The 20,894-nt window shown below is 40.4% G+C and overlaps 1 protein-coding gene across 3 annotated transcripts in view; it reads right to left on the bottom strand.

Moving 5' to 3' along the window:
• Positions 1-20,894, bottom strand: part of LOC120932405 (core histone macro-H2A.1) — a 210,639-nt gene that overhangs the window by 56,110 nt on the left and 133,635 nt on the right. For all 3 annotated transcript variants that reach the window (XM_040344751.1, XM_040344749.1, XM_040344750.1), the window contains one exon: positions 12,805-12,979. In XM_040344751.1, coding sequence (XP_040200685.1) covers positions 12,805-12,979 — 175 coding nt within the window. The remainder of the gene's footprint in view (positions 1-12,804; positions 12,980-20,894) is intronic.

The following is a 20,894-nucleotide window of genomic DNA, read 5'->3' as shown; positions in this document are numbered from 1 at the left end:
ATCATCCTGTCATCCAGTATAAAACGCACCCCTTTTGCAAATCCTATTGCCACTCCCCTTGCTTGTTTTGAAATGGTATCCCCATAGTACCATGTCGGGAAGTCTGGGGAATATAGTTTAACATTAGATTACAGGGTCAGATGAGTCTCCTGCAGGAATACTACCTCCGCTCTGTACCTTCTAAGCTCTCCTAATATCTTGTGCCTCTTGGTAGGGGTATTAAGGCCTATAACATTATAAGACAGAAACCTAATTACTGTCATCTCGCCCTCTCTTTACTCCTTTTTCTTTCTTTTGCCCAGTGCATTTTTGCCCCTTCGGCCAACGGAAGTTTCTTTTCTTTTCTTAGTAACACAGTGAGGTAGCACCCGCCCATCCCCCCTCCCATCCCTCATTGATCCCACCCCCCCTCTCCCCTGTCTCCCTCCCCTGTTTAGTAGTTCCAGAGCTTTTTGGGCTTTCCTCCTGTGTCATGTACTGTTTTATAGAGCTGGTTGCTGCTTTGTTTTTTGGCGTCTTTGGGGCGCTACCCTTCGTAGTTCTGTTCCCCGTCCTATACATGGTCGTTTTCTTGGTCGCTCTAATACGCTTCCCCAGTTTGCGTGTTTTAATTTAATTTTCTATAACTTACCTGTTCCCACCCTCCTCCCGGCCTTATATATTTTTTCTAACTATTTAAGCGCGTTCCAGTGTTCAGGCTGGTTTTATAAGTGAGTTACCCAATGATTGATCGGGGTAAGAATGACTGTTCCCAGGGCACACCTTATAGGCTCGCGCTTTATTGTCCTAGGGTAAGGCACCCTTGTCCCCTTGTTATCCTGTGGTCAGTGGGCGGGTTTTCCAGCTTCTATTTAGCTCTAATCTAGTAGGCTGATACCCTGCTAAAAGAAGAGAGAAAGGGGGGGATCCGAGAAATGCTACAACCCCAGGGATTCCGCACATGTCAGTGTCTATATTTACATTGTTGCTGATCAAAAGAAACCCCCACCATAGGGGAAGGTCCTGGTAGACCTGTATTTCTTAAAAACATGCCAAATTTGTCCGAATACGGACTCCCTCTTGCTTGTACCCATGAATACGTCCGAAGAAAAACAAATAAAAAAAATTGGGTTTGCGTTTATAGGGTCAGACAAGCTTCTATGGTTCTAGGGTGGGACCGCTTACTCTCCCACCTGCTATTGGTGGTGGTAGCCCATTCGCATTATACCCAGTATGTTCACCTCTACGTATATATGCCAGTCCTTCCGTTTAATCAAACACTGGTTATATCCACACCCAGTCCATTACACCTGACACCTGTCACAGTTAAATAGCATGTGTCTTTTCCCACACCTAACTAGGTGGGTCTGCTCAGCTTGGGCTGTGCCGACTCCTCCCAGCCGTAAAAAGAAGAGATATGTGACACACACAAAAAAAAAAAAGAGTACCTTGGCTGGGTATATAATTATCTTGCGCAGGACGTTTTAACGGATGCTAGGATAGTTAAACTTTTTTCTTTCGCTGTTAGCACTTTTCGCTGTTAACACCACTAGCAGATATACTGTACAGACAATACCCTTTCAGTTCAAGGTAATTCATAGTAGTTGAGCTGTGTGTTCCGCACTTTTCACTTTATATGCGCCCAGTGTCATTTAGCCCTTAAAGACCTTTAACCACTGCAGTCACTTAGTTCACATATTAGCAGATTAATATCCAGGCCATGTATATTTCAACCATAGTACCTTTATTTCTGCTCATCCACCTTGCAGGCTTCTATGGCTGTCTTCTTACAGCCGAGATTGCTCACCTGTCGCAGGGGGGGGGGGTGTCCACAGCACGCTTGATGCCCTTCTGCTTCTGTCTACTCACCTCCTCGCCTGCCATTCGTTCTTACAATTGATCGTTCCGTTCCCATTGGGATCTTCAGGGGGGCCGAGAAGAGGCCAAAAAAAGTCCGTGAAGGTTCCGGATGGTAGCGGGCATTGACGGGTGGAACATCTGCGGCTCCCCGACACCTCACACACGCCGCTGGTTTAGTCGCGGCTTCTCCATCCGACGCGGGTAGCTCTGGCCAGCTGGCACCATGCAGTCCCTCCCTCCGTGAGGCACGTCACGTCATGTCCTCACGTCCATCCAAATTTTACAAGGTTGATGTGAGTGCATCTTCAGATGCTTCCTTCGGCCGCAAGGTTTTGCAGGCGGCTGTTTAAAGTTACATCTCCTCCGTTGAGGAGCTCTGCTTATTTGGGGTGAAGTTGTGTGTTTTTTATTGATACTGTTCCCACCCCTCATTTTTGACACTGCTTGGAGACATCCCACTTGTCAAGACTTGAAGAGCCTGTGTCCGTCCATGGACGATAAGAGAAAATAGGATTTTTTGTACTCACCGTAAAATCCTTTTCTCTGTCGCCCATGGACGGACACAGCCCCCACTCCTCCTTTAAGGTTTGTAATGCTTGTTACAAACTGAGGCTGCATGCTGCCGGGAGGTGGGTTATGTTCGGAGGGACCGCCCCCTGGGTGGGGCTGTTCAACTATGTTAAAATAACATGTATCTGAATATCTAACATGTTTCTGCCTAGTCCTCTCCTGTAAACAGGGAACATAACCCACTTGTCAAGACTTGAACAGGCTGTGTCCGTCCATGGACGATAAGAGAAATATAGTCAGTGCTTAAGATCTCAAAAAGCTGTGTGCAAAAAAGATTGATACACCAAAAACACCTCTACCAATATGAATATGAATAAAGACTAACAATAGTGATCTACTATAATAAATAATCCACAGTCTTTAAAATATATGTTTTGTTTTAACATATTCAAATATCATTGATAAATTTATATAATGCATAAGTCCTCAGGCTATGCGCATCCTCAGGGGCCTCTAGCGTCGTGTTTTGCGGCCATTTTTATGCGGCCCACAAACTGTAACTTTCCGATTCTTTCACTTCTGGGATTAGGTCCATTCTGATGTAGCCATAATTCTAGATAACAGCTGCCATGTTCTTATAGCCAAAAACAGACTAAATTAAGACAAGCAATCTCTGCATAACCGCAATCAAATTATTTAGTTAGTTAGTTCACTTGTTTACCTTTTTTGCTCCTAACATGACATTTTCGATGACTGGAAGAAATAATTAAACAATTAAATTGTGGTTATGTTGGGATCAGTTGTCTTAATTTAGCCTGTTTTCGTCTATAAGAAAATTGTGCCAATCCTGGAAGTGATGTAATTGGAAGTCCCAGTTTGTAGGCTACATAAAAACACGGACGTTAGAGGCCCATGAGAACACGCAGGTGCGAGTAAAGCGTTGGCCAGAGCATGGAGTGTCACTTAATGCTGCCAGGCTGATCAGGTTTGTGGCAGCGTTTGATGTACATGTTAATATGCGGCTTTGGATTATATTTTTTATTTATGAATGTTTTTAAATACTGGCTTTTCACTTTGTACCATGAGATGGTAAATAAATACTGCACTATATGGCTTTTTTTAATCTCTTGGCTGTTAGTGTCTGAGTGCTTAGTGCATACACTGCTCCCCCGTGAGAGAAGACCTACCTACTACCAGACCTATTGAGTAGAAATTATACTTTAAATTCCCAGAAATCTATATAGATTATAAATATGTTAAAAAGTAAGGGTCACAACACTAAACCTTGGGGTACAACACTAATAACCTTAGACCATTCAGAGCACGAATCATTAACTACTACTCTCTGAATATGGTCTTTTAGCAAGTTTTTTATCCATTTACAAACTGGTATTTCCAAGCCTGTAGACCTTACACATTAGCCATGTGTGGGGAACTGTGTCAAACGTGTTTGAAAAATCCAAGTATACTACTGTATATCCACAGCCACTGCTTTGTCTAAGTTTTTGGGTGCTGTTAAGGTAATTCATTAATGCTTCCTGTCAGTGTGTAACTGTCTGACTGTACAAGGTAAGAGCAGACAGCTTACACTGACAGTCTGCAAGAGCCCTGACATGCATCTGCAATCAGCAGATGCTTTGCAGGCTTCTAGTAAACTAAATAATAAATGCACATTTTTTTTAACTGCAAACAAAGATGTGCATTTTTTTATCCTTTAAGGACTTGAGCCTGCCATTTTCCTCTGTATACACAGAGCTGAAGAAGGTATTTAATAAATTTGCCTCCTAAATGTCCTCAGTAACAAGCTCAACATGATCTAATAAAGGGTCTACATGCTAAGACTTGACCTATTTACTGTTAATATATTTGAAGAATTTGTTGGAGTTTGTCCTATCTTCTTTTGTAACTTGTCGTTCATTTTCAATTTTTGCAGCCTTCATTTCCTTTTAACATAATCTGTTTTGTTATTGTTTGTAACTTTTAATTGATGATAGGGTTCCTTTTTTTATATATATATAAAGGCTCTTTTCTTATTATTGATAGCTATTTTAACTTTGGACATAAGCCACATAAGGTTTTTTTCTTTTAGCCTTTTAAATTTAGTGCCCATGGGAATATATTTTGCAGTGTGTTTGCATATTGAATTGAGCTGATTTGACGCATTCCCATTTCTGTTCTGTGTTTATAAGGACAACATTCTCTCATAGTAGAGCAGCCCTCAGCCGTGGAAAATGTTCTCTCTTAAAATTAAGTGTTTATATATTTCCAGTGTGTGTTTGTTGTTTAGAGCTCACATTAAATGAAATTATGTTATGGTCACTGCTACCCAGATGTTCCTTTATATCAACATTAGCAATAATATCTGAATTGTTTGAGTCTAACAGGTCCAGCAGACCTTCATTTCTAGTTGGGGCCTCTATAAACTGTACCATAAAAATTGTCTTGTAATAGGTCTATACATTTCCACCCTTTCACTGTTCTAGCTGTACCATTACTCAATTCAATATCAAGGTACTTAAAGGGGTTGTAAAGGTTTGTTTTTTTATTTTCTAAATAGGTTCCTTTAACCTCCCTGTCGGTATGATTCTGTCTGAAATTATGTACCAAAAGCGGTACAATTATTTTGCAAGGAAATTTGTCGTTTTAGGCTGTAGGCTATACTGTTATTCTTAGGAATACTAAAGCCCAATAGCCTAACTGTGTGAAGAATGAAGCCACGATTCAGCAATGACAAATGAATCAAAATGCTATTCATGCGCCAAAGCTACAATCTCACCTATTTTGCTTGGCAGACTTCTGCCAATGGTGAAATTGATTGTTGAATTTTCCACGGCTGTTTTGCATATTATTATTTTTTGTAGTACAAATAGTACTATAATTCCCAATGATTGTTTGTAATATGGGAACCTTCTTATCACCTATCATAGCCCTCCCTCCATCTTCCCCCAATCCACCCACCATTAGGGTCTGACACCTCCCCCTATATCCACCTCCATCTGATATGTTGATCCAATGGCTGCATAAACAGATTACTGTCATGGTCTTACCTCCTTGCTGTCCTCCTTCGTTTGACATGTGCTGGCGGCCATCTTGGTTTCTGGGTTTCTTGTAGCCTCCCACCCTGCGGCTCCTCCTTCCCACTGGGAGGAGCTGGATGCCTGGCTCATATATATAGGTGGTCTGTGGCTTCAGTTCCTTGCTTGGTCCTCTTGTGTTCACATGCTTCTAAGACTGCTGCTGCTTCTGGTTCCGATCCTGGCTTCGTCTGACTTCCCTGCTGGTTCCTGATCCTGGCTTCGTCTGACTACCCTGCTGGTTCCTGATCCTGGCTTCGTCTGACTACCCTGCTGGTTCCTGACCTCTGGCTTCGCAAAGACTATGCTTCGGGTTCACCATCCGTTTGGACTTTTGCTTTACAGCTTGATTTTCAATAAAGCATTCTTATTTTCACTTATCTCTTGTTGTACGTCTGGTTCATGGCTCCGTGACAATTACCTCAAGCAGTGTGTAGGGAATTCATGATTGAAGAAAAAAATAATCTTGAAAAACAAGAACAAATGTCTAGCAAGACAGTCAAACGTTTCTTAGTAGAGAAGAGGCATCTATCCTTTGTGAATGAGAGCGGTTATACCTGGCTGGTCACTGTTTTTCATGTCAGTGTCCAAACGTTTGTGTAGGTGGCAGTATAACCCAAAAGTCTGAATCCTGTCTTTCAAATATCCAGAAAAAAAATGTTTACAGAGCTAAAGCTGAAAATTTACACACACAGCTGACCCACCCATCTGCTCTGTTTATACTGGACCATATAGAATTGCAACTAGACAGAGATGACAAATACTTCTGGGCTTTTCCTTTAGAAAGCCCAGAAGAACTTTAGAAACCAGTATCAAAGATGCACCCTAACATTCTTGTATATGAACAAATAAAAAGATGCTTAATTTGTATATCTTTAGGAGACTTGTACACATAAAAAACAAACAAAAACACTCAAAACCAGAGCTTTATTTTTAAGTAAATATGTACCATCAAAGTACATCACCACAGCTTCACAGGTTGCCACTGGAGTCCTCTTCCACTCCTCCATGACAACATCATGGAGCTGGTGGATGTTAGAGACTTTGCGCTCCTCCACCTTCCATTTAAGGATGCCCCACATATGAAGACATGCTTGGCCATCACCTTTACCCTTAGCTTCTTTAGCAAGGCAGTGGTCATCTTGGAGATTTGTTTGGGTTTATCATGTTGGGATACTGCCCTGCAGCCAAGTCTCCGAAGGGAGGGGATCAAGCTCTGCTTCAGTATGTCACAGTACATGTTGGCATTCATGGTTTCCTCAATTAATTGTATCTCTCCAGTGTCGGCAGCACTCATGCAGCCCCAGAACATGACACTCCCACCACCATGCTCGACTTTAGGCAAGACACACTTGTCTTTGTACTCCTCATCTGGTTGCCGACACACGCTTGACACCATCTGAACCAAATAAGTTTATCTTGGTCTCATCAGACCACAGGGCATGGTTCCAGTAATCCATGTCCTTTAGTCTGCTTGTCTTTAGCAAACTGTTTGCAGGCTTTCTTGTGCATCATCTTTAGAAGAGGCTACCTTCTGGGATGACAGCCTTGCAGACCAATTTGATATGGTCTTTTGAGCACTGACAGGCTGACCCCCCACCCATTCAACCTCTGCAGCAATGCTGGCAGCACTTATATGTCTATTTCCCAAAGACAACCTCTGGATATGATGCTAAGCACATGCACTCAACTCATTTGTTCGACCATGACGAGGCCTGTTCTGAGTGGAACCTGTCCTGTTAAACCGCTGTATGGTCTTGGCCACCATGCTGCATCTCAGTTTCAGGGTCTTGGCAATCTTCTTATAGCCTAGGCCATCTTTATGTAGAGCAACAATTCTTTTTTCAGATCCTCAGAGAGTTCTTTGCCATGAGGTGCCATGTTGAACTTCCAGTGATCAGTATAAGAGAGTGAGAGCAATAACACCACATTTAACACACCTGCTCTCCATTCACACCTGAGACCTTGTAACACTAATGAGTCGCATGACACCGGGGAGGGAAAATTGCTAATTGGGCCCAACTGTGACATTTTCACTTAGGGGTGCACTCACATTTGTTGCCAGCGGTTTAGTGTGTTGAGTTATTTTGAGGAAACAGCAAATGTACACAGTTATACAAGCTGTACACTCAATACTTTACATTGTAGCAAAGTATGATTTCTTAAGTGTTGTCACATGAAAAGTTATAATAAAATATTTACAAGAATGTGAGGGGTGTACTCACTTTTTGTGAGATACTGTATATCCTTTTTATAGCTGAATATACTTTATCACAGTTGACCATTAACCAAGACACTGAGTGATTACATGAAAAGGAGTAAAGAATAAGATATATTTTATATACTGTACATCATTTTGTATACAATTAAGGTTTACAGTACGTATCTAGTTTTTTTTGTATATTATATAACAGAAACAACCAAAATATATAATAGTTTCAATCCAATATTTTGAGTGGATGTAATGGATACCATTTTAAAATTAAGCCCACTGCTTTTTGTTGTTGTTGGCAGCGCAATACTTCCTCAACAGGTTTTAAGTGGTTCTGTATTGTGATAGGCTTAATGAAGAAGTGCCGAAACCACTTTGAAATGCACTGCAGCTTGTTTAATGCAATAAAAATGTAATTTCCATAGTGCTCTTATGTGGCTACTAGAAAGACTTGATGAAGGAATTTTGCAAAACTTGCACCAACACCAGCATCTATTTCAGCTGTCATCCATGGCAATGTGTTTATTGGAGAATTACTTAACTTACCACCCACATTACATGGGATCATATGTGTTTTAGGTAATTGCACTATACAGTGTTATTTCACAGCACTCCCAGTGAAATTTATGCAAACATATACATTTAGAAGCACCCTCTTTGTACATATCCATATCATTAAGCTAATGACTGCTACATTATCTCAGGCCTCGTACACACGACCGAGTTTCTCGGCAAAAACCAGAAACTTGCTGGGATTTTTTTTTTGACGAGGAAACCGGTCGTGTGTACATTTTTCGACGAGGAAACTGTCGAGGATCCAGTCGAGCCAAAAAGAGAGCATGTCTTCTTTTTCCTCAACGGGAATGGAGAAACTTGCCTTGTCGAGTTCCTCGACAGCCTAACAAGGAACTCGACGGGGAAAACGATGTGTTTCGCCCGTCGAGTTCCTCGGTCGTGTGTACGAGGCTTATGACTGAAAAAAAGTGGGAAACACATGCTGCATTGTTGGTGGTGTAGATTCTCTTATTCCACACAACAAAGCATAATTTATTAAAAGCATAACTCTTGCCTTGCTTGACCATCTTCAAACTGCCTAAAATTGTATTTGTTTTTAAAAACCTCTATACATATTTTTTTTTGTAGTCCCCTGGCAGACCCAGTGGTTTCTAGGGCCCTTCCTCTGATGTATAAGTACCACTCAGCCCAGGAGTACTGTTAGTCCTGTTAGCCCAGGCTGTTAGACCATACACCCTGAGGAAGTGCATCCATGACAGTGCAGGCTCACAGGAAGTGGGTTGAACGATTCTGGTCTTTACTGAACCCAGAAAAGACAGATGGTCCAGGATAAAGGAGTCAACAGGGGACAGTGCTAAAGTATGGTAAGTAGTGAGGATGATTACATTTTTAACCACTTCAGCCCCAGAAGGATTTACCCCCTTACTGACCAAGTCCGATCCGGCACTGCATCTCTTTAACTGACAATTGCGCGGTTGTGCGACATTATACCCAAACAAAATTGATGTCCTTTTTTCCCCACAAATAGGGCTTTCTTTTGGTGGTATTTGCTCTATACACCAAAATAGAGCGTAAATTTTGAAAAAAAATTCAATATTTTTTACTTTTTTCTATAATGAATATCCCCCAAAAATATATAAAAAAAACAAATTTCTTCCTCAGTTTAGGCCAATATGTATTCTTCTACAAATTGTTGGGTAAAAAAAAAAAAAAAAAACGCAATAAGCGTACAGTACAGACCAAAAGTTTGAACACACCTTCTCATTCAAAGAGTTTTCTTTATTTTCATGACTATGAAAATTTTAGATTCACACTGAAAGCATCAAAACTATGAATTAACACATGTGGAATTATACATAACAAAAAAGTGTGAAACAACTGAAAATATATTTCATATTCTAGGTTCTTCAAAGTAGCCACCTTTTACAGCAGACACATCTCTAGAACTGTTAAGAGGAGACTGTGTAAATCAGGCCTTCATGGTAGAATATCTGCTAGGAAACCACTGCTAAAGAAAGGCAACACGCAGAAGAGACTTGTTTGGGCTAAAGAACACAAGGAATGGACATTAGACCAGTGGAAATCTGTGCTTTGGTCTGATGAGTCTAAACTTGAGATCTTTGGTTCCAACCCCTGTGTCTTTGTGCGACGCAGAAAAGGTGAACAGATGGACTCTACATGCCTGGTTCCCACCGTGAAGCATTGAGGAGGGGGTGTGATGGTGTGGAGGTGCTTTGCCGGTGACACTGTTGAGGATTTATTCAAAATTGAAGGCATACTGAACCAGCATGGCTACCACAGCATCTTGCAGCGGCATGCTATACCATTCGGTTTGCGTTTAGTTGGACCATCATTTATTTTTCAACAGGACAATGACCCCAAACACACCTCCAGGCTGTGTAAGGGCTATTTGACCAAGAAGGAGAGTGATGGGGTGCTGCGTCAGGTGACTACCTCTTGAAGCTCATCAAGAGAATGCCAAGAGTGTGCCAAGCAGTAATCAAAACAAAAGGTGGCTACTTTGAAGAACCTAGAATATAAAATATATTTTCAGTTGTTTCACACTTTTTTGTTATGTATAATTCCACATGTGTTAATTCATAGTTTTGATGCCTTCAGTGTGAATCTACAATTTTCATAGTCATGAAAATAAAGAAAACTCTTTGAATGAGAAGGTGTGTCCAAACTTTTGGTCTGTACTGTATATTCATTGGTTTGTGCAAAAGTTACTGCGTCTACAAAATAGGGGATAGATTTATGGCATTTTTTTTTATAATTTTTTTTATTAGTAATGGTGGCAATCTGCAATTTTTATTTTGATTGCGGCGGACAGATCAGACACTTTTGACACTATTTTGGGACCATTGACATTTATACAGCGATCAGTGCTATAAAAATGCACTGATTACTGTGTAAATGTCACTGGCAGGGAAGGGGTTAATCATTAGGGGTGATCAAATGGTTAAGTGTGTTCCCTCAGTGTTTTCTAACTGTAGAGGGATGGGCTCACTAGAACATGAAAGAGATCACTGCTCCCGATCACTGGAAACAGTAGATTCCTGTCATGTTGCTAGGCAGAACAGGGAAATGCCTTGTTTACATCTCTCCGTTCTGCCTCTCTGTGCCGCGATCGCGGGCCACCAGCAGGCATCGAGTCTGTGGGACCCGCATGCTCGCTAGCCGCTGATGCCGGAGTGAAATACGGGTATGTCGTTTTGCGCACCCGTGCCACTTTGCTAATGTATATCGCGTGAGCCAGTCGGCAAGTGGTTAAATGGCAGTGGGAGTGTATAATTAAAAAATAATAAAATCTGTCCTAAGCTATATATCAGTGCTTTAATATTAAACAAATCACTGATGTACTACAAGCATTAACATCAAGAGCAATGACTTTAACGGCTTCATGCGTTGTGTGAGTTAGTTGCATAATATTAACCTCCCTGGTGGAATGATACTGTCTGGAATTTTGTACCAAAAGCGGTACAATTTTTTGCATGGAAATTTGGCGTTTTATATTGTAGGCCTAACTCACTTAAATCTGTCCAAACCAGAGTCTAGTAGACATCCCGGGTATGATAAAGTTTGAAACACAAAATCATAAATTATAATATAATAAATAACTATAAATAATTATAACAAATAATAATGTAGTTATAATAAAAATTATTCAATAATGTAATCAAATCAAAAACACTGAAATTTGCTCAGTTGCAGAATTGTCGCTGTCATTATTTTTATTGTTTGAATTTCCCCACAAATCTCTATCGCTCAATTCTGCAAGTGATTCTAATTTACTATCGCTAATTTTTTTTTTTTTTTTTTTGTTTACAAACTTTTATTGAAAAAATAGATAGTGGTACAAATCAATATAAAAATGAGTCATTATAAAAGTTACGATTAGCTTATATAAGAAACAGAACCAATGAAAGGTGCAGCAATTGACATAAAAGGTAATAAGCATCATCAAAGATAGGGGTCAATTAACAGATCGTGATTCAATGTACACTGTTGAAATCAATCCATATCATAGCGGACATAATATTTTAATGGGTCTAGGCTGTGTTGAAGATTCTAGCTGGTCTAAAAGCACTTTTGATGTAAAGGGACACTTTTTGGTTGCTATGGACAATCTCTAGTTTTCAGGCATAAAGAACAGTTTTTATTGTATACAAGTGCATGTAGGACACTGGGCAGACCACTGGGGACAAAGGGGGTGTGTATTTATTTCATACAGTACTGTAATCTGTAAGATTACAGTATACTGTATGTGTATTGTGTTTTTCACTTTTTTTTTGATGCCCAACTCCGTCCCCGTGCATTGTAACGTCGCAGGGAACGGAGCTCGGCGGCACTGTGAATCGAGCGAGGAGACACAGTGGAGGAGCCCGCACACACAGCGGGGACACATCGCAGGATCCAGGGACAAGGTAAGTAACTTCCCCCTGTATCCTGCAATGCAATCCCGAGTCTGGTTTAGGGATACCGCTTTTGGTATAAAAAATTCACCCCGAGCCACACTCGGGATTACCGCTAAGGAGGTTAAAGCAAAAAAAGGATGTTAGTTTGAAAGTTTGCACCCTTGAAACACAAGTCAGCAAGTTCCCATATTTCATCCATGACAGGCTCCTTTTAAAACCTATAGAGACATAAAACAGGCATAGAGCATAGATGTAGACGACGGGTTTGTAAATCCATAAAGATAAAAAAATAAGGTAGGCACTGCCAGTGTAATATTTAGCCTAATACAGCAAAAATCTGTTCTGGCAAGAATTTGTCTATTTATTGGGACTAAACTGGACAATCGTCCCACGTTTTTAATGATGAGAAAATTCAAAGGAGCAGGATGGAAAATTTTCCCAAACAAATTTCTAAAAATGAATGTGATTTTTGTTCGAGAAAGTCTATTCACATTTCTCATGTCATTGAATGTACTTATGATAACTTTTGTGTGAATGTTCGTATTATACACCCCTTTGAAAATCTACTAGTGTATGGCCAGCTTTAGCCTACACAGTAATAAATTGCCAGATTTTTCCTTTACCTTTTATAACTGCACAGTAAACAGATCTACATGTTATACAATTATACAAACAGCATTGTTAGTTTTCTGTTTAAAATCAATGGCAATGGCTGTTACAGTGAAATATCACGTACCTTCCACTGCCAATTGAGGGAAAAGCAATTGACTTAATTTTCTTCTCATCTGCTAAAGCCAGGCAGTTCTTCACTGTCTTTTCCAGCAATTCTTCACACTTGTCAGAGCCCCAGCTTGGGCTGTTGCAGTGGATTACAAACTTTGCAGGGAGCCCATGGCCTGAACTCACAGCAGCTAATCACAAACAGAACACACACATATAAGTTTTTCATCCTTATAAATTCTGTTTAATGTTCAACAGTATTTCATCTCAGACAGTTGTTTAGACAGATGAAGAGTATGTTCTACATCATTCTAATGCCCCGTACACACGATCGGAAATTCCGACAAGAAAACTGTGGATTTTTTTTTCGACAGAATTTTGTCTCAAACTTGTTTTGCATACACACGGTCACACAAATGTCTGAAATTCCGATCGTCAAGAACGCAGTGACATACAACAGGTCAGACGAACCGAGAAAAATGAAGTTCAATAGGCAGTGCAACTCTTCTGCTTGATTCAGAGCATGCATGTTTTTTTGTGCGTCGGAATTGCATACAGACGATCAGAATTTCCGACAAGAACTTTTCGCCTCGGAAAATTTGAGAACCAGCTCTCAAATTTTTGCTGTCGGAAATTCCGACAGAAAAAGTCTTATGGGGCCTACACACGGTCGGAATTTCCAACCAAAACCTCACATCAAACTTTTCTTGTCGTAAATTCCGATCGTGTGTACACAGGCAAGTCTCACATAAAAAATGTTGGCAAGCTAATGTGGTAAAAATAGAAAAAAATTGCAGATCATCTGCAGATCACAGCCAATCTATAAAACAGAGACTTTCCCAAGTGCTGCACAGTCCAATTACAATCGATCCTTTACATCACTAGTAAGTACTAATCTATGTATAGGATAATTGGAGATGTACACTTGTTTTTATTAATGATTCATGCATAAAATTCGCATGAATTACTGAAGCTTTTAAACAACATAGTTTTTTTATTGTTTTAGAAGCTATTAACTTAAATCTTTCAGCATATTAAATCATCATCATTCTCTGGAAACCAACTTAAATCATAAGATAAAGTGCTTACAGTGACTAATGAAATGTGCAGTCTAAATATAAGATTTTTGTAATGAAAACTGTATCATTAGCAATAATCAGCATGGATTCATTAAGAATCAATTTTGCCAAACCAATCTATTAACCTTCTATGAGGCGGTGAGCTGCTATCTAGATAAAGAAAAGCTCATAGACATGGTGTATCTGGATTTTGCAAAAGCATTTGACACAGTTACCCATAAACGTTTACTGTACAAAGTAAGGTCAGTTGGCATGGACCATAGGGTGAGCATATAAATTGAAAACTGGCTACAAGGGCGAGTTCAGAGGGTAGAGATAAATGGGGAATACTCGGAATGGTCAGGGGTGGGAAGTCGGTCCCTCAGGGTTCTGTGCTGGCACCAATCCTGTTTAATTTGTTCATAAACGACCTGGAGGATTGGGTACACAGCTCAATCTCTGTATTTGCGGACGACACTAAGATAAGCAGGGCAATAACTTCTCCGCAGGATGTGGAAACATTGCAAGAAGTTCTGAACAAATGAATGGGGTAGGCAACTACATGGCAAATGAGGTTTAATGTAGAAAAAATTTAAATAATGCATTTGGGTGGCAAAAATATGAATGCACTTTTGTGACTTGTTAAGGCACCAATATAATCCCCTTATCCTTCTGAATGCAATCTACTCACTAGGGGGTGAACCTCTGGGGGACTCTAGGATGGAAAAGAACCTGGGGGTCCTAGTAGATGATAGGCTCAGCAATGGCATGCAATGCCAAGCTGCTGCTAACAAAGCAAGCAGAATATTGGCATGCATTAAAAAGCGGATTAACTCCAGGGATAAAGCAATAATTCTCCCACTCTACAAGACTTTGGTCCGGCCTGACCTGGAGTATGCTGTCCAGTTCTGGGCACCAGTCATTAGGAAGGATGTACTGGAAATGGAGAGAGTGCAGAGAAGGGCAACAAAGCTAATAAAGGGTCTGGAGGATATTAGTTATGAGGAAAGGTCGCGAGCAATGAACTTATTCTCTCTGGAGAAGAGACGCTTGAGAGGGGATATGATTTCAATTTACAAATACCATACTGGTGACCCCACAATAGGAATAAAACTTTTTTGCGGAAGGGAGTTTAATAAGACACGTTGCCAATCACTAAAATTAGAAGAAAAGGGGTTTAACCCTAAATTGCATAGAGCAGGGATATGTAATAAGCAGCCCTCCAGCTGTTGCAGAAGTCCCATGAGGCAAAGCAAGACTCTGACCGCCACAAGCCTGACACCCAGATGCAGATGCATGATGGGACTTGTAGTTTTGCAATATTATTGCATATATCTGGTGTAGAGGGTTCTTTATTGTAAGAGCGGCAAGGATGTGGATTTCCCTTCCACAGGCAGTGGTTTCAGTGGGGGGGCATTGATAGTTTTAAGAAACTATTATATAAGCACCTGAACGACCGCAACATACAGGGATATACAATGCAATACTGACATATAATCACACATATAGGTTGGACTTGATGGACTTGTGTCTTTTTTCAACCTCACTATGTAACTAGGTAACCTGCAGGTCTGACAATATCATAATACATGTAGTGGTTTTGTCTGTGACATACTAGACACCACCAAATTGAAAGTCAAAAACATATAATGTGTAGGGGTTGGGGTGTGTGTGGAATACCAAGAGGCTCCTACTGAGGCACCATCCCCTAAGAATATGGGACTATGTGTCAAGAAAAAGGGTTGAGCGGGCTGGGACTCTGTATGTGCCTCAGAGAAGTAAATAAATATAATACCACAGATATAAAATATAAACAACTTTTATTTAACTGCCAAATGGCAGTGATATCAAAAGGATTCAAAATATAAAATAAAATCAAGTTACAGTTTTGAGCATTTGAAGTTCAGGATGTGCGATTCTCAAACATTTATGAAAAATATGCCTACGCGTTTCACGGATTTCCGCTTCGTCAGGGCCTTTGGAAGTGGCACAATGACATATTGTATATACTCTAGAAACAGAAAATGTGTTGATAGAGAAATATAAATACCATATTGAAGTCATTCAATAAATAGAGAGGAAAAAGAGGAAACAACAGAAAATGGAGGTAGGGGAACAGGCATATATATATAAGAAAAAATATATACATATACTTGTAAAAGAGTTTATAATCCATTAAATACATATTTAAAGTCATAAATAAAAATTATTACAGACTAAATATTGCATTCCATTAAATGAACACTTCGAATTGTGTATATAGGTACATATATGAACAGCGGTGTCCGGTGTGTCACAAAAGTACAAACGGAGATATTTCAACAAGTATTATCCAGTTATATTAGGATGATTGGATGAAATGCACTTACCAAGAAGGGAACTGTAACCACAAGATGTCGGCGCGATGAGAAAAACATTTTTTGGACCATGGATACAGTAAAAGATCCCTCAAGAGGGCCTACAAAAATGCCAATGATAGTCGATGTGATCTACTTCTTTTTTAAAATGATGGAGGGGCTGTGAACCAACCCCCAGGGATTCGTCCCATTACTAAATTCAATAATCAGTCCCTAATTATACAAAGGATATTGGGGAAACACTAGCATTTTTTAAGAGATGACCCTGTTCTAAAATTGTTTGTGGAGGCGGAACCACATATAATTTACAAACGCAATCAGTCGTTAGGAGACACTTTGGTCTCCAGCCACTTTTTCCCCCAGGAGTCTAGGGATCCCTGCGGCACTCTACCACGTGGCACCTTCCAATGTGGAAACTGTGATTTCTGCAATTATATCCAAGTTGAAAGAAATGTAATTCTGCCCACGGGAGAGAATCTAACTATGAAACATTTTGTAAATTGCGATACAATTGGTATTGTATATTTGCTCACATGTGGCTGTGGTAAATTCTATGTGGGCAAAACCAAAATAAATTTTTGGAGATGCATTAAAGAACATGCTGTAGATATACAAATAGGCATCACGGAGAAACCTATACCCAAACATTTTGCAGATTACCATGATTATAGCACCCAATCCCTCAAATTCCAGGTACTGGCTCGGATACATTCCCCCATTCGTGGAGGGGACTTCTAACAAAAAATCCTACAGGTGGAAGCTAAATGGATTTTTAAACTCAGGGCAACTCAATCAACCGGAACTCAATGACGATATTAGTTATGCTTCCTTTTTGTAACTAATTTGTCTCTTTCCCCCTTCTTTTTTTTTCTCCCCTTTCCTTATCTACTTGAGGTCCTGCCTTTACTCTATTTGATGTACCTCATTCATGCCAGCCCACACCATGTGTGGGCACCCACATGTTGTGTAGATCACACAATATGGATGAACAAAGACGCTCTGTGAACACATATATGCGTATTAAAAGTTTCAACAATGTATATGTGAAATCTCTCAAGGTTTGATGTAAATGACCAGCGGTCACTCTGTGCATATATAGAACAAACGGAAAACAAAATATGTCTTTGGAAATGAAAACAGTAACACTAGGTATACATTAGATGTGCATGTGTATATTTACACATGTACAGTTGGTTTTACTGGTCATTATTCCTTTTTATTTATTTATAACTATACACTTGCAGCATCTTCTTGCTGCGAGTGCTATCTTTGTATGTGTATGTTATATACATGTTTTATTATCTCTATTTATATACATTTTAACAACAGGACCATTGATCCGCAATGGCGCTCGCTGCGGTAAGACTTTTGGCTGCGCCCGTGTCTGCTCACTGTTCAGGAATCTGCATACGGCATTAATGTCATCATTTGCCCCCTGAACCATTATTTGGTTTTTGACAGTTTCCCTGCTGCCATTCCCTTCTAGTAATATCATCAGGGGACACCACACACTAACGGCTTGTTTAAGCTGTCTACTTTGTGTTCTTTCTCACCCTTTACACTAATTGTGAAATGCAACGTGCTGACGATGCGGTTCATTCTCGCCATCAGCACGCCCACCGCTATAGGTCCAGCCCACGTCTGCCATATGCAGTTCCCTCCCTGATCTCTGGTGACTAATTACAGCCAGTCGGAACGGGAGATGTGCTCTCTGCCTATCTTCGCCATACATTGGAACGCACAAGACTTGGATAAGAACCAGGGGAACTAAATGCATGCACGTTTAAGCATGCATCCCACGCGGTATACAGTGAGCAGATGGGCTTGCTCCGGTCCCTCCAGATCCCAGGGATCCACTTTGGTGTTTCCTTGTGATCTGGGTGATTGGAGTGATCCCAAGGATCCTCCCCCTCCACCTACTAGCAAGAGTGTGGTCAGGCAGTTCTTCCTATATTAAGCACACTTTCACACTCTCTCCTCAGCGGCAAAATAGGAGAGGTACTAAGAGGAGAGACGTTTCCCCTAAATACTGAAGGTATGTCGGTACAGGAAACTTTTCATGTCTGTCTTTTCACTTTGGGCTTCTCCATTTGCTTTGTACATTTACACACTGGTTTGTTGTATCTTTGCCTAGATCCCTGCTGATCTTGGATTTGAATTTCCCTCTATATTTAGAGGTGCTTTCTGGGCCCTTCCATCATCCCGGCATCTGTATACATTATATTCATGGACTAGTGAAATATATTACCTCATCTTCACCTTTATGGCATTTTCACAACATTAGCAATTTTATATTTTGGTAAGCAATTTAACACACTCCCCGTTTTATCCCACTTTTTTTTCCTCCCCTGGCATCCGCCCCCCCCCCCCTTCACCCCCCTCCCCTCCATTCCCTCCCCCTCCATTTCCCCTTCCCCCTCCCTTTGCTTCCCCCCTTTTTTTTTTCTTGATGTTTCTCTCCATTTAATGGACTTCCCCTTTTCATAGATATAGGGAACTGCTCATGTCCTCATGGGCACGTAAGCCTCAAATTTTTTCATCGCGCCGACTTCTTGTGGTTACAGTTTCCTTCTTGGTAAGTGCATTTCATCCAATCATCCTAATATGACTGGATAATACTTGTTGAAATATCTCTGTTTGTACATTTGTGACACACCGCTGTTCATATATGTACCTATATACACAATCCAAAGTGTTTATTTAATGGAATGCAATATTTAGTCTGTAATACTTTTATTTATAACTTTAAATATGTATTTAATGTTTTTTTTTTCTTCTTATATATATGCCTGTTCCCCTACCTCCATTTTCTGTTGTTTTCTCTTTTTCCTGTCTATTTATTGAATGAATTAAATATGATATTTATATTTCTCTATCAACACATTTTCTGTTTCTACCGTATATACAATATGTCATTGTGCCACTTCCAAAGGCCCAGACGAAGCGGAAATCCGCGAAACGCGTAGGCCATATTTTTCATAAATGCTTGGGAATCGCACATCCTGAACTTCAAATGCTCAAAACTGTAACTTGATTTTATATGTTGAATCCTTTTGATATCACTGCCATTTGGCAGTTAAATAAAAGTTGTTTATATTTTATATCTGTGGTATTATCTGTGGTATTATATTTATTTACTCCTCTGAGGCACATACAAAGTCCCACCCCGCTCAACCCCTTTTCTTGACACATAGTCAAAAACATATAACTGGTTGATGAAATTATTAAATGTAATCAGTTATATAAATATGGCTACAATAATTATGGTACCAAGAACTGCTTTACTGAAAAATAAGAATATATTATATAGGTAGCAACTGTCTATTCTAAGTGCTTGAAATAGTGGCCTACCTAGGGTGGGAACAGCCACCTGGGAAGTATTCTCCAGACCTCTCTCTGACCAGACCCACAGATATAGGACCAGCTCATCTGTTCTCCAAGTCAATGGGGACAGTGTTATCAGAGAAATGGCAGAGGAAATCGTTCACTAGTGGCATCCTTTGAAGTGCTCTGCATTGGATCATGTGATCTGTCAGAGCTGTAAAAAAGCTTATGCTAATGAGTGAGGGACACAGTGATAGCTAGATTCAGGTACAATGGAGCAAACTTGCGGCGGCGTAGCTTAGCGTGTTTAGGCTACGCCGCCGTAAGTCAGCTAGGCAAGTACATGATTCACAATGTACTTGCCTGCTATCTTACGGCGGCATAGCCTAAAGCGGGCGGGTGTAAGGGCGCCTAATTCAAATGTGTTTGAGGGGGGAGTGTTTTATGTTAATGAGGCTTGACCTTTTACGTTTTTTCGAACTGCGCATGCGCCGGGCGCCTACATTTCCCAGTGTGCATTGCGGCTAAGTACGCCGCACGGGCCTATTGATTTTGACGTGGACGTAAACGACGTAAATCCCAATTCACGGAGGACTTACGCAAACGACGTAAAAAAATCGAATTTCGACGCGGGAACGGCGGCCATACTTGACATTACTATTCCAATAGGGCCTAGCTCTAACTTTACGCGGTCTATCTCTTACACAAACGGCGTAAAAGTACTGCGTCGGCTGGGCGTACGTTCGTGAATCGGCGTATCTCCTCATTTACATATTATGCGCCGACCGCAATGGAAGCGCCACCTAGCGGCCATCCAAAATATTGCATACGCTTAAACATAAGTCGGCGTAGATTCTGAGTTAGGTCGGCTTATCTACTGATAAGTCGGCCTAACTCTTACTGAATCTACCTATGAGTGTGTAGGCTGCTCTTGTGTGTACAGGTCCAGTCTGAATGGGAGAGGCCTGTAAGAAACATGGTCAAAGGGAGCTGTATATACTGTATTAGTAGTGAAAATGACATCAATGATTGTTATGTGCTTTTGAATTTTTCCACTGTCATCAATGCAAGAAATGCCCTTTACATTGGTGGTCCATTTGTGGACGAATCTCCTTTACACGTTGGTGTTTAGTGGGAAGAAACTTCACATTGACCCCAATGTATTACAAGGGAGATAATTTTTTTCCAGTAACTCCTAATGTAAGAAACATTATACAGTACATATCAACCAAAATGGCTTTGTTTTTACTGACCGAGCACAACGTACTTTCTCTATTATTGTCAGAACGTGTGTAGTGTAATGATTGTCCGTTTGGTGGCCCATACAGTAACAATTGATAGCTTAATAGTGTATTACAATTGTTGCC

This window comes from Rana temporaria, chromosome 3 (genome assembly GCF_905171775.1).
Source record: "Rana temporaria chromosome 3, aRanTem1.1, whole genome shotgun sequence".
NCBI classification, from domain to species: Eukaryota; Metazoa; Chordata; class Amphibia; order Anura; family Ranidae; genus Rana; species Rana temporaria.
The sequence above is the reverse complement of the archived record's forward strand: the minus strand, read 5'-3'. Positions and strand labels throughout refer to the sequence as shown.